The sequence below is a fragment of the Electrona antarctica genome (assembly GCF_951216825.1).
Source record: "Electrona antarctica genome assembly, chromosome: 14".
NCBI lineage: Eukaryota > Metazoa > Chordata > Actinopteri > Myctophiformes > Myctophidae > Electrona > Electrona antarctica.
The window spans coordinates 22,614,828-22,628,757 of NC_136795.1; the positions used below are offsets into that span (position 1 = coordinate 22,614,828).

The 13,930-nt window shown below is 42.6% G+C and overlaps 1 protein-coding gene across 1 annotated transcript; it reads left to right on the forward strand.

Moving 5' to 3' along the window:
* Nucleotides 1–9,501: 9,501 nt before the first annotated feature.
* On the forward strand, nucleotides 9,502–10,206 carry LOC306937083 (cytochrome b-c1 complex subunit Rieske, mitochondrial-like; the record flags this gene model as incomplete). Its single annotated transcript, XM_079520753.1, has 1 exon — nucleotides 9,502–10,206. One exon carries the CDS (start codon nucleotides 9,502–9,504, stop codon nucleotides 10,204–10,206), a length of 705 nt encoding a protein of 234 aa, XP_079376879.1.
* Nucleotides 10,207–13,930: the final 3,724 nt, after the last annotated feature.

The window sequence follows — 13,930 nt, forward strand, 5'->3', positions numbered from 1 at the left end:
CAGGAGCCAAGGAGGAAAAAAAATAGATCACTTTCTTTAAGCTAATTAGCCCTGTATATTACCAATCAAACCCCCTCCCCCTTCAAAACACAATGGCCAGCCAAGAAATATATTTGTCTTCCATTTGTGAAAGACTGGCAATGGAAAGACTGAATATAATTCAACCCGAGACATTCCAGGGGGAAAATGCAGCATGAAATGGAATCTAAAAGTCAGATTGTTTTCTCTTTTCTTTTTCTTTTTTAAACTTTGCACACTGCTAGTAGCAAACAGAAGCTCTCTTGGAAGATGTTCGCTTCTCAGATCAAACTATAATACTTCATTACACTTTATTTTTCCTTGTATTTTTTCAGAGTGAGACAAGACAGGGCCCCCCTCCCTCTCTAGGACTGATGGCCAGGGTGTCATCCAAGCATCATAGATTCTTCTCCCATATGGTTCCCAAGTTGTGGAATGCACCCCTTTTACTTCTAGTAGAGTAGAAGTAAAAGTATAGAACACATGGGCAATTTTCCAATAAAGTAAAATTTGCTCAAAGTTTTACTTAACTACAGTAGGCCTACTTGAGTAGATGTACTTTAGTTACTTTCCACAGTGCACGTGCCATGTTTAGACAGATGCCAGGTTGTATGCTTAGATGCAGTGGTGGATAAAGTAGGCTACACGTGCACTGTGGAAAGTAACAAGTTACTGTACATCTACTCAAGTACTGTAGTTAAGTAAAACTTTGAGCTAATTTTACTTCATTGGAATAATTCCCATGTGTTCTATACTTTTACTTCTACATTTGCAAGTAACAAATGTAAAAGTAAATTTTTACTGTAATATCAGTGCTGCAGTGCATTGCTGCATTGAAATTTTACAATCAATGTACAACTTCCACCAGCAGAGGGGGTGAAAGGATCACATTTAAACATAGGACCCTGTGAGGTTGATTCTACAAATGCCTGCTAAATCGTAACAGTTTTAAAAGCAGCATTATAGGCCTATAACTTTTTTTTAAAGGAAGGAAATGTAATTGTGTCCAATCTGTAGAGTAGGCCTATGTTTATATACAATATAACACATACACACGTGTGTGTGCGCGTGCGTGCGTGCGTGCGTGCGCGCGTGCGTGTGTGTGTGCGCGCGTGCGTGTGTGTGCGTGAGTGTGCGCGCATGCGCATATGGGGCGTGTGTGCATGTGGGTTAATAGAGCGTCGCAGTCCCGCCTCCTACCCTGGACCAGGAAATGAAACCCAATGCATTTTTCCCATAGACATTTCTTAAAGTATTTATTTAAAGATGGTTACGCCACGGACAAAGCCAACTCGAGTCGTGACAACTCATGACAACACAAACAATATTTTGGACCAAACAAATAATTACAAAGAAGAAAAACAACAAAAAAAGTGTTGTAACCTGCCGTTTTTTTCTTCTTTCTAATTATTTGTTTGGTCCAAAATATTGTTTGTGTTGTCATGAGTTGTCACGACTCGAGTTGGCTTTGTCCGCGGCGTAACCGTCTTTAAATAAATACTTTAAGAAATGTCTATGAGGAAAATGCATTGGGTTTCATTTCCTGGTCCAGGGTAGGAGGCGGGACTGCAACGCTCTATAGCCTAAGGTTAATATGCAAATATAAGGAGACAGTAGGCTGAGACAGAGGTGTGTCGTATGATCATTCATTATAAATATAGTTTCTCCATGCTGCATAACACAGTCAGATAAGAGTCAAAGAGAGTTGGAAGAGACACAAGAGGTAAAAAAAATCTTAGAATAATGTGCATGCATGCATATATTTATATATATATATATATATATATATATATATATATATACATTTCAGTTTTCACACCATGTTTGTCAGTTTGTTAGATGTTGATAGATCATTGTTTAATATAATACATATTATTATACATATTCTTATTTCACCACTCAGACAGTTTGTTATATCATTATCATTTACATATTCTTATTTCACCAGTCAGATAAACCTAAGGCGGTGGAAGAGACGCACAAGAGGTATAATGATTAATTGATCCTAAAATAACTGTAATAAACCTGAAATAATATTCTAATATGTTAATGTATATGTAGACAATGGGCATAATTGTTCTCATTTTGACATTGTCAGATAAACAGGTGAGACAGACAAGCTCAACAACTCAAAGAGGTAAAATATTAAATATTATTGTTCTTATTAACAGAAAACATGATATTGTTAATTGGTGAAAATTACTCTAATTGAGTTTGATGCAGTTACAGTATTGCTGATTTGCTGGTGGATGTGAGAGTTTTGTTTTGAAACGTACAAATTAGAAATTGTCAAAAATTACATGGACCAAAAGTCAAAATAACATGGATCGTAGCCTATATATTTTATGGGATATATTTATATTATATCACACACACATATGTGTAGGTTTTGATTATTATCACAAAACATGCATTAACAACTTCAGCCCTATACATTTTGGGCATTTGAAAATAGGCAATCTTGAAGCTCACATTGTGAGCTTGTAGATCTGCTGATAACAGGCCGATCGCCGGCCTACTATTGATCGCCGGCCTACTATTGGTTTGATTGATTGATTGAAGAATGTATTAACAGTTTGCAGAATTACAGTACATTTCAAGCACAAACTCAATACAAAGGCTGTTAACTGTGAGTGGACGACCCAATTAAGCATTACACTTGTTTCCAATAGGGTCCACCATGTTCAAATCATCAAAACATTTAGAGACGTACAAATAGACTTCTATAGACAGAACAGGAATTCATCATAAAGGAGGTAAAAAGGGAAAAGAAACATATACAGTGAGGGGAAAAAAAGGGGTGGGCGGTGGGGGGGATTAGTTTTCATTCAGGATGGACAATAGACGCTTTAACACAGTGGTTCCCAAAGTGGGGTCCGGGGACCCCCAGGGGTAGCCTACTTGAGGGATTTCCAGGGGGGACCCAGCTAAATGATAATTTGGAACCAAATGGACCCTTATGGGGCTGTAACTCAGAGAGTGTACATACAAATGTACAAATGTACACTCTCCATCTCAGAGTTAAATTAACATTGATTTTTACAATATAAATTGGGGGTCCCAGAGATAGAAATGCTATTAAATGGGGGTTCCGTAGCCTAAAAGCATGTAAAACTGGGGGTCCTTGAAATTAAACTGGATGAGAATCACAGATAGAGCTGTAAAAATCTTCTCTTCTGGGGGTCCATGGCATATCTTATAAAATGTGGGTCCGCGGGCTGATTAGTGTCAATTTGGGGGTCCTTGACATGAAAAAGTTTGGGAACCACTGCTTTAACAGACGACGTCACACTGATAAGAAACAGCATGCGCGCATAACGGCAGCAGAAGAACACCACCTCTCATAGATGCAATGGAAAAGTTCTAACTGCACTCACGTGTAAAACATGCCCCATCAAACTTTCAGATGCTGTTTCTATCCCAGTGTGGAGGAAGAATGATTAGGATTTGTATTGTATTCTCTCACTCTTGAAATATATAATCCATTGGTTTCTGTTGTGTGTGAACAATAATAGTAATTCAAAGCAGTTGTCCTCAAAACCACAGGAGGTGCGGTGCGTGAGGTGCGCTCACGATAACGGCAGCAGAGCCTGTTTGTCCATGGCTGCACGCGCACCTGCAGCCCATCAAGTATAATTTATGCTTCGACCCAGCGGCGTCAACTTTGGGAGTGCCTGAGGGCTTGGTCACCCACTGAAAAAATAATAAGCCAAATAGCACCCACTGAGATTAAGGCTGAAGATCCCCTCCCCCTGGTCATTTTGTCACGTAGGCACACACCTTTATGGTGTTCACAGAACAGGTATTCAAATGCTAATACGGTGGCTTTGTTCCAGTGACCGCACGGTTCATTCACACTCCGTCTCCTGCAGCAACACAACACTAACACAGTCAGCGGAGAGGCTGCTGTCTGTGTACCGTCGGCCCGTCTGTAAAGAGCCATGACTTGAGACTTGACAAACAGAGCCATCTCAGCCAAAAAATCCCAAAACAATGTCCGGGGAACAGAACTGACTACTTTTACTTTAATTAAAAGGTAAGATGCAGTGGCTGTAATTGGGTCAAGGATCTTGCTTTCGTGAGCAATGGTGTACGAGATTGGTATAAATTGGTCAAATCATGACATTGTTAGACCATCTGGGGGAAATAAATAAGTAAATCTGCGTCGTCGTCGTCCCACCTAGCTAAAGGTAAAATCCACCCGCCGCTTATGGCTGAAACAATTTAATTATTTACTGTTGATCATGCTGAAATGTTGAAACAAGATGCTGATTAATGTGTTCGTTAATTGTTGTGAACTGAAAGCGCGCACCACTGTATTTATTAGCAAACTGTAAATTATATATAAAAAATAAATCCCCCGCTGCGGCCGGGGGGGGGGGGGGGGGGGGGGCAGGGAGGCGGGGCAGGGAGGCGGGGCGGGGGGCACCCACTGCCGTTATAGGAACCTGCCGCCCCTGCTTCGACCTCTACGCTCACAACAGTCGCATCCGCGATGCGATGTGAGATTGCATATCAGCTGTTCTCTGTGCGCAATAATGTTGCGCTTTGAAGTATAAATGTCTCCTAGACCTAGGGTGCATCTCACTAGCCAACACACAAGAGAGATTGAATGGACTGAAACCAGCGCAGCGCTCCCCAAAACAACAGGTTTGGAGATCTGTTGGGAATTGATTACACGAAACAGTCACCCGTGCGCCCAGTCCCAATGTTTGTAAACAAAGAATTGGTCTATACCGGAGTGATCATGTTTATTGTCTCCACCAGGCCGAAGGCATGGGGAGAGAGTATATGTTTTGCACTCCGTCCGTGTGTGTGTCCGTCCTTCCGTCCGTCCGTTACCAGCTAATCTCCGGCACTGTTCACCCGGTTGATGCCAAACTTTGCACACACACTCCCTGGATGCCAACGATGAACCTCTGCCCCACATTTTCCAGAACGGCCTGTTATAGCGCCACCATGAGGCAGCTTTTCACATTTTTTACCTAAAACTGCACCGATCTGCGTGAAACGTTGCATGCACACTCCCTAGAGGCCAAGGACAAACCTTTGACCTGCATTTTCCGCATCTGCCTTTTATAGCGCCACCAGGAGGCCGACTTTTGTAAAACACATTTTTGGATATTACTCCTCCAGATTCGGTCCAAAAATCTCACAAATCGTTACACAGTATCTCTATGGTCATGTGCTCAAGTCGGATCTGTCCGATATTTCATATTCCATCCTAATTGGCTATAATTGGCTTTCACAGTTTGCAAGATTGCCCCGTTTTGAACAAAAGCCTCAAATCATGAACGCAGCATGCAATTTACGTGAAATCTTTCACACATTTTCTTACTAGGCTGAGGAATATATCCCACCCTTTTCACATTGGCCTATTATAGCGCCACCAACAGGTTGATTTTTGCAAAACACATTTTTGGAACAAAATGCCTCAAATCATCCAATTGCCATCAAAGGCGTATGAAGAAATGGCACCCTTTTCACATTGGCCTATTATAGCGCCACCAGGAGGCCACAACCTGACCTGCCCTGGTGGAGACCTGTGCCCCGAGGGGCACTTTTTCTAGTTAGTTTTCATTCAGGACAGACAATGCCGAGGTGATCATCATGTTTATTAGATTTCATTGAGGATGGGCAACGCTGTAGCGATCATCATGTTTGTTTTGCTTTTGTTCAGAATGGGTAACACTGTAGCGATCACCATGTTTGTTTTGCTTTCGTTTAGAATGGGCAACGCTGTAGTGATCATCAACCACCCCACCAGCCTGGACCACGGATTACCCGTGCTGAACGGCGGTAAAGTGATAGCGGAGGACCCCGGTATGATCCGCATGGAGAGGGTGATGGGCACGGACACGGTCTGCGGTGGAATCATCACCTTCAAGAGGATCGTGAAGGAGTGCGGCAGCACCAAGACCATCGCCACGGAGAGCGGTACCAAAGTGACAGCGGGGGTCACAGCATCTGCAGGCGTTAAAGAGGCGCTTGTAAGCACCGCTAGTGTTGGTATTGAGCTCACAGACACAGAGAATAGACAGGACACGACACACATCGAGCACATTGTAACTGATAAGAATGAGATGTCAGAGCTGGAGTGTAACGTGAACTATGTAGGGAAGAACAAGGGGCAGTACAGGTGGCTCAGCAATGATCTCAATCTGAAGGCCAAGCACAGGTGGAGTAAGAACTCTGAGATGTTCATTAAGATCACCTTCAGAGCGGATTCTGACACTGACACTGATTCTGAGTACGTGGAGGAGTTGGCGGACAAGAAGAAAATCAAGAAATGATCCGTTTTCTCTTCTCCATCTGTTTTACTCCCTCTTATTAATATCAGTGCTGTAAAGTAACTGTACATTTACTCAAATTCTGTACAATTAAGTACAATTGTTGCATATTTACGTATACGTATATTTTGATTATTATCACAACACATGAATTAAAGATGGAGTGCCACAATTGTTGTATTTTTCCAGTTTGTCATGTGTCTATGAGGTGACAGTACTTCATTAGACACCATGGAGTAGTTTTTATGTGCAATCACTATTTAAAAAAAATAGTTCAACTAGCCAATCTACATTGACACGTTGTGAGCTTGTAGACTGGCCATTTTAATTAAAAAATGTTTTGCAAAATAGTAAAAAAAGGCAAAGAAGTTTAGGGATAAGGGGTTTAGCGGTGACGGAAATGGAGCCCTAGCTCTAGATTACTGTCAGAATATAGAGCTATTTAACACAGTTACTGAACTAACAGTGTATAGCAATGATTACTATCACAATAGAGCTATTTAACACTGTTACTGAACAGAACCAACCGCTTCGAGAACACACAAAACAGCATAGACAGATAAATACATCCTTCAAAATGCTTGCTGTCCTCTGTTCCTCCATTCAAATAGGGGAATTAAAATCTAAACACAACATATAAAAGCATGACATTTGATCCAGATATCCCTTGGGTCACCCTAGACATCCTAGAAATCTTACAAGAAGTGAATTATTGACAAAATTGAAAGTTGCTACCTACAGTGTTGGGCGATTGACTCAAAAAGCCTATAGAATATTTTAGATGCATACCATTTGTCACAAATGTTAGGTCATCCTAAGACATCCTAGAAGGGGTGCCCAAAAATCTGAAACAGGAAGTAATAGTTATTGACAAAATAGAAAATGGCCGCCTACAATGTTGACATGAGATGATGCAAGACAAGACACTTAAAGAATCTCATAAAAACATGAAATGTGGTACAAATGTTAATGTTTTAAACAGGAAGTGAGTTTTGGCTACGTTGTTAAATAACACCAATTAGATCTTCATGATTGGAATAAGTTTGGGATTGAATTTAACCGCATAAAGCAGAGCACACTGAGATGTGCACAGCCCAGGCACAGCCGCACATGCACACTGCTGTTTACACAGCCGCACATGCACACTGCTGTTTACACAGCCGTTTACACAGCTGTTTACACAGCCGCACATGCACACTGCTGTTTTGTAAAATAAAGGAGTCTGTGTCTCAAGTCTTGTGTTACATCCGTGACACGATATAGATAGATAACCTGACTGGGGCTATATGAACGTTTATGGAGTGACTGATTTGATGCGTAAGCATTAATGGTGGCCGGTTGGCTTACCCGATACGGTACCCACTTGCGCTTCTCTCCAATCTCAGAGCCAGTAAAGCATTGTTTAAATGGCTGAATGATTAAACATCTATAACTTGTAACTAAGTAACGCAAACAATTAAATAAGGTGCTCACACACACATGTGGGTGTGTTTCCACACTAATGCCGATTGCCTGACTTGCTTGTCTCACGTATTTATGGACCTGTGTTTGTGTGCCTGCATACTTGCCCAGTGAAGACTTGTTTGAGTCGAAACATGTTGGCGTTTTAAACTTTAATAAAGTACCCTGATCTTGATCTAACTTGTAACATTGTAAACATATATTGTTATTAATTGCACAACTTTAATAGCTTGTATGCTTGGAAATATCCTAGCAATTTAATTTGAGACATCATTGATGTATAACATTACAAAATGTCATTTTTCTTCAAATGTATTTATTTATTATTGTCATAGCTATACATTTTTGGAATGAATACATAATGTTTAGATGCCTGTTAGATGGTCAGACAATGCTGCTCCGCTTGTCTACGATGGATAAAAAAGCCTACACGAGCTGCCAACCAGACGTGAGCTTTGTCAAAAGTCAAAGTTTCCCGTTTTTTCCCCCTTTATATCCAATTATCCATATATGGAGTTCCGTGCCCAAATGTGGAATATAGGCCAGTCTAACGTCATGTTGATGGCATCAGGGTACTTCATACTGTCAGGCAGGAGACAAAACTGAAGGTCTACCAGGCTGTCGTACTACCAACTCTTTTGCATGGGTGTGAAACCTGAACAGTTTACCAACGTCATTCCAGAAAATTGAACCATCTCCATCTGAGCTGTCTAAGAAAACTGCTGAGGATCAAATGGCAGAACAGAGTTTCTGACACTGAAGTCCTCAGCAAGGCCAATTTGCCCAGCATCCCCACCTTGCTTGCAACAGCCCAGCTGAGATGGACTGGCCATGTGACGAGAATGCCCTGTACAAGATTGCCAAAACAAGTCTTCTTTGGTGAACTGGAAAGTGGCAAACGAGCACAAGGTGGCCCCAAAAAGCGCTACAAGGACACTCTAAAATCCTCCTTGAAGAGCTTTAAGATCAACCTGAACCACTGGGAACACTTAGCCAAGGATCGGCCGGCCTGGAGAAGAAACGTCCAGGAGGGTGCCGTTCTCTGTGAGAACAGCAGAATATCTTATGCCATGTTGAAGAGACAACAGCGCAAAGCCAAGAAAGAAACTGTGCCTGCCCCTCAGGGCTCTGCATCCTCTCTGACCTGTCCTGTGTGCCACAGAGGATTCCATGCTCAAAGTGGTCTTTCCAGTCATCTGCGCACTCACCAAAAGTCAACAAATTGAGACGTGCCATGGTCATCATCAACTCTGATGGACGAACAAGGAAAGTATATGGGGATTCACAGATTTATCAATATCCGTTGACGTCCCACTCACAGAATCACATCACAGATCGTCGCTGCGTTTGAAGTCAGAAATTCGGTCATGAATAGCTTCAAAACATTATTCACTAAATGCAAATATAATACTAGTGTATGTATGATGATGATGTATTGACCCGCATGACATCACAGGGACAGAAAGAAAGAAAGAAAGAAAGAAAGAAAGAAAGAAAGAAAGGGCAATTACTAGTCTGGTTGTCTCTGGAAACCACACCAATGAATTATATTTGATCTTTGCATTAATTTGGGCCCCGGACAAGACATCGCATGAGAACCAGTAGCCTACACCAACAATATGCATGGATATGGAGATGGCTGACATACCGATGACGTCATCGATCGCTGTACTAATATAAATGGTAGGCCGCTCGATGTTCCTTGTTTGTGTGAGACACATTGCACTGGAGCATGAGGTTCCTCGGGGGCCCACAGAAGCTCTTCCTGTGCCGCACAATTCTGAGCACTCACCCACCAAAGATGCGGCATGCTGCCATCGCGGGAATCCGCTTGGCCCACACGGACATCAAGGTGCCAGACTTCTCGGACTACAGGCGGCCCGAGGTGCAGGACCCGCGCAGGTCCTCCCAGGACAGCAGCGAGTACAGGCGGACATTCTCCTACCTGCTCACCGGGGCTACGAGCGTGGTAGGCGTGTACGCCGCCAAGACGGTCGTCACACAGTTCATCTCGTCCATGAGCGCCTCAGCCGACGTCTTGGCCATGTCCAAGATAGAGGTCAAGCTGAGCAACATCCCCGAGGGCAAGAACGTCACGTTGAAGTGGAGGAACAAGCCGCTGTTCGTCCGCCACCGCACTGCGAGGGAGATCGCCACCGAGGAGGCCGTCGACATCTCCTCGCTGCGGGACGCCGAGCACGACCGGGACCGCGTGCAGAAGCCCAGCTGGCTCATTGTGGTGGGTGTCTGCACACATCTGGGCTGCATACCCATCGCCGACCAGGGTGACTACGGGAAGGACGGGGGCTACTACTGCCCCTGCCACGGCTCCCACTACGACGCCTCAGGCAGGATCAGGAAAGGCCCCGCCCCCCTCAACATGGAGGTCCCCCACTACGAATTCCTAGACGACGACACAGTGGTTGTGGGAAATTGACCAAGCGACGCAATCTGAGCTCACATTTCATCGCACATACATTTTATGTGTACTATGCAGTTTTACAACAGTTTCTCTCTGGGCAGAGATTTCTAGAACTAGATCATTTTAGACCATTCTGATGAAGCATATCAATGATATGTTGCTTTCTGGTTTTGCAGAAGACACTCAAGGCTGTATACACTGCAAAAGGTGTCTCATGATCTTTTGAATGTCGGTGAGTTTGAGCACCCTCCACTTGGCAAAGCAGTTATACTAGCTGTGTCAGATTTGGATGCCCCATGATCCAGTTATGTGACTTAATGTCTGAACCATGCTCTATCATGCAAAGAACCACAGTGTCACCTGCCATAAATGACTCAAATGTTGACTTATGTTGCAACATCTCATGTTTTAGCATTGAAGCAGCCTGATTCAAATGAATAGCATCATCATACTTGCTTGTCTCTGCCAAGATTGTGCCTACATCTTTCTCGAATGCCATCAGTATGTCTCGCTCTTGTGTATGTGGTTCCAGAAGTGGAATGTGTGATATTGTTATTTCAATCTTGTAGCATTCATATCTATTGCTTCAGAACCACGCTGTTTTAACCGATCCTTAAACAAGGTCTGCAAGCCTAAGCAGACAGATTACCGGACTCTTGACTGGCAGTTTTTGTCTAAATATGTGGCTGACTAACTCAGAGAAAGCAATTGGATGTGCTTCCTTCTTGTGTTGCACCTCTGTTTGATAAGACAGGGAGCCAGGGGAGTGGTGTTGAGCGAATAGTCCCAGTTATGGTTCTCAAGGTAGCAGGCATGGATTGGACGGTCTGGCAATTCTGGCATTTGCCAGAAGGGCCGGGCAGGGTGGGCCGACTGAGCGCCCAAAAAAATATATATATATCCCCCACAAAAAAACAAAAACAAAAAACACACAGGCTGCACCCAGCCTGGCCGAGCATTGGGCCGGCCCGGTCTATAGGGGGTTAAAGTGATTGTGACATTGGTGGAGGGGAGGCAGAGATCGGGGTTTTGAATGACGCTTCAGACCACGACGGGGTTGTGGCCGTTGCTCGCTGCCTGCTTTCTAGTAACACATGGAGTGACACACAGCCAGGCTGACGGGCAGCCCATGCAGAGGCATGCAGGCAGTGTGCGCCACGGGATGGTTATATATTTTATAATACATTAGGCTACATAAACGCTGCTGCCGCCTATCACAAGGCATTGTATTTACATCATGGTTTTACATTCACCATCGCTTTGTAGGGAGGCTTGTTCATTGTAGCCAATTCCATTATATCATATATGGCTCTGCATCAATGTAATAAACATATGCGTTGTGAGCCAACGTGAGCCATGATGTCATACGTTTTGCGGATTCGCCGTTTTGCCTGTTTACATGGAGATGGGAGGAAACGGCGTTCTCAAAGATTTCCACTCTGGGAGGTGGTTTCACTTTGTTGCGTTTTCACCTCCTGAAAATGCCGTTCTCGTCTAAAGGGACACTAGCAAACGATACTTTATTTTGCCGTTTCCTATGAACACCGTTCTCGTGTAAAGACCACCTCAGTTTCACCCAGCGGAGGAGAGTCAGGAGCAGGAGTCATCACCATGTAAGCTTGTGATGGACATTTTCATCAATATTTCATTTTTGCCACATACATACAAAATTAGTGATCAATTATTTGACCATAAATACATAATAAACTAATGTGCTGCACATTTTTTTAATTATACTAGAATAAGTTATTAACGAGAAAAGAGAAAAGTCAATTTACAGGTCATTAATGACATGCCCAAACAAAATGGGGATGCCAGGGTTAAAGATCCCATATTTCTGGTTTCAATAATTCAATAAGTTAGTGCTTCCATTGCACGTTACATAACATGAGAAAAGGGACATTTAGGTGCAGAAGTGAGTGGGTGCGTGTCATATGGTTATTATAGAGGTTGCTTGCTTTTCAGAGGACAGTGTTATTTGAGGTCAGGAGGAGATCAAGTTCTACCAGTTCTACCTTATCAAACCGAAACTATTTGGTTTGTTACGGTAGCTTGGATAGTTGGTGACATCTTGATGAGACATCCTCAATGAAACAATGGAAACAGAAAGATAAGAGTCAAAACCACGTACGTACATGATGAGTGATTAGACAACGATAACAAGAGCATGCCAGGATTTAAAGGAATGCACTGTCACAACTTGTTCCATGCAAGGGCTACAAACTTTGATCAGAGGTGAACAAGCTTCTAAGTGGAGATTGTGGACGCCCAGGATGTGGATCAAGGGTCTCCACGGATTAGGATTGTGGAGAGTTATTATAGTTATATATTGTTACACCACCAAGATCAAGCACAGTGAGCAGATGGAGGTTCTGGGTCTTTGTTGTGTTTCTCAAAGCCTGTATCTGCCTAAGCTTAAAGAAAAACAAAAGAAAGACTTTCTCTCAATGGTGAGATCGTTTTTTAGCAAGTTTATTTGCTCAGTACTGCCCTCCTTTGCTTTTGTAGCAAATAGATCCTTCTAAACAGAACTGTTTAGAAGGATCTAGATCTATGTACTGTAAATAATACTGTACATATAATAGGCCACAGACATAAACAAGTCTTGCCAAAGACACATGTGGCTGTGTACGGTACGGACATGTTGATGACCCCTGTTCAGGAGACTGATTGTAATAATAATGTTGCGGCTGAGGTTGTGATTGCATGGTGGAGCTAGAACGGCCCAATAAGAAGCAGGTAGGCCTAATGAAGTTGTTGTAATAGTTATTTCGAAAGGAAAATGCATGTGGTCTCCGAGGTCTAACTAATCATGATGCAGAAGCAGCAACCATGCAGAGCCATTTACCAATCAGATTAAGGCTAGTTAAAAGGCTAGTTAAAAGGTTTGACAAGCAATAATCAAAATACAACTAACACAATGATATGTTTCATTTGATATGTATTTAGAATTAGAACACACTATTTGCTTTGCACTGTTATTTAAACTACAAACCTATACATTATGTCCAAAAGTAATGGGAAATGTCTACAGATTGTTTCTGGACTTCACCTTAGCTGCTGTCCCTTTTAGGTGTTCCAAGGACAGGGTTTCTGACATGGGTCACACCAAGGTAGGTTGGATTAGAGGTGTGCTTTAGCTTGAGTCCGCTCAGATGGATGTTTAGTTCTCTGGCAGCTTTTGCATTGTGGAGATGCTATGCTGGATTTTTTTTTGCTGGGCTTTGTTTTAGGCGGCAGGTTTATTGTAGGCCTACTTCCATACAGTTATTTGAAAACCTTAGTTTTTAGTTCACAATCTCACAGGCTCACAATGCATCGTAATGCCACACATTGTGAGCAGATATAACCTCACAGTGCACCACTTTGTGCCACACAATTAGCTTGTAGATCTGCTATGTGCTATTTTTGAAATATCTTGAAAATGTGTGCAAATCTTTGAATATACATTTTCAAAGCAAGCATTTAGTAAGTAAAATAGGTAAAATGTGGGGCATCCTTTACATGAAAAAAGTTTGAGCACTATGGACAAAACATAGAACATAGGTTCTTCAGAAAACTTCAGAAGACATTTGTAGGATCAGCCTCATTTGTTTGACCTAAAACGTTTACATAGTGGGTTATGGCAGCGTGCAAGGTGGGCACAAAATGTTGGCAATTTTTGTACTTAATCTGTAGAAAATGAGATTATGTGTGTTATCTATTACATGGGACTGAGCTGTCACTGTACCAGTTTTGT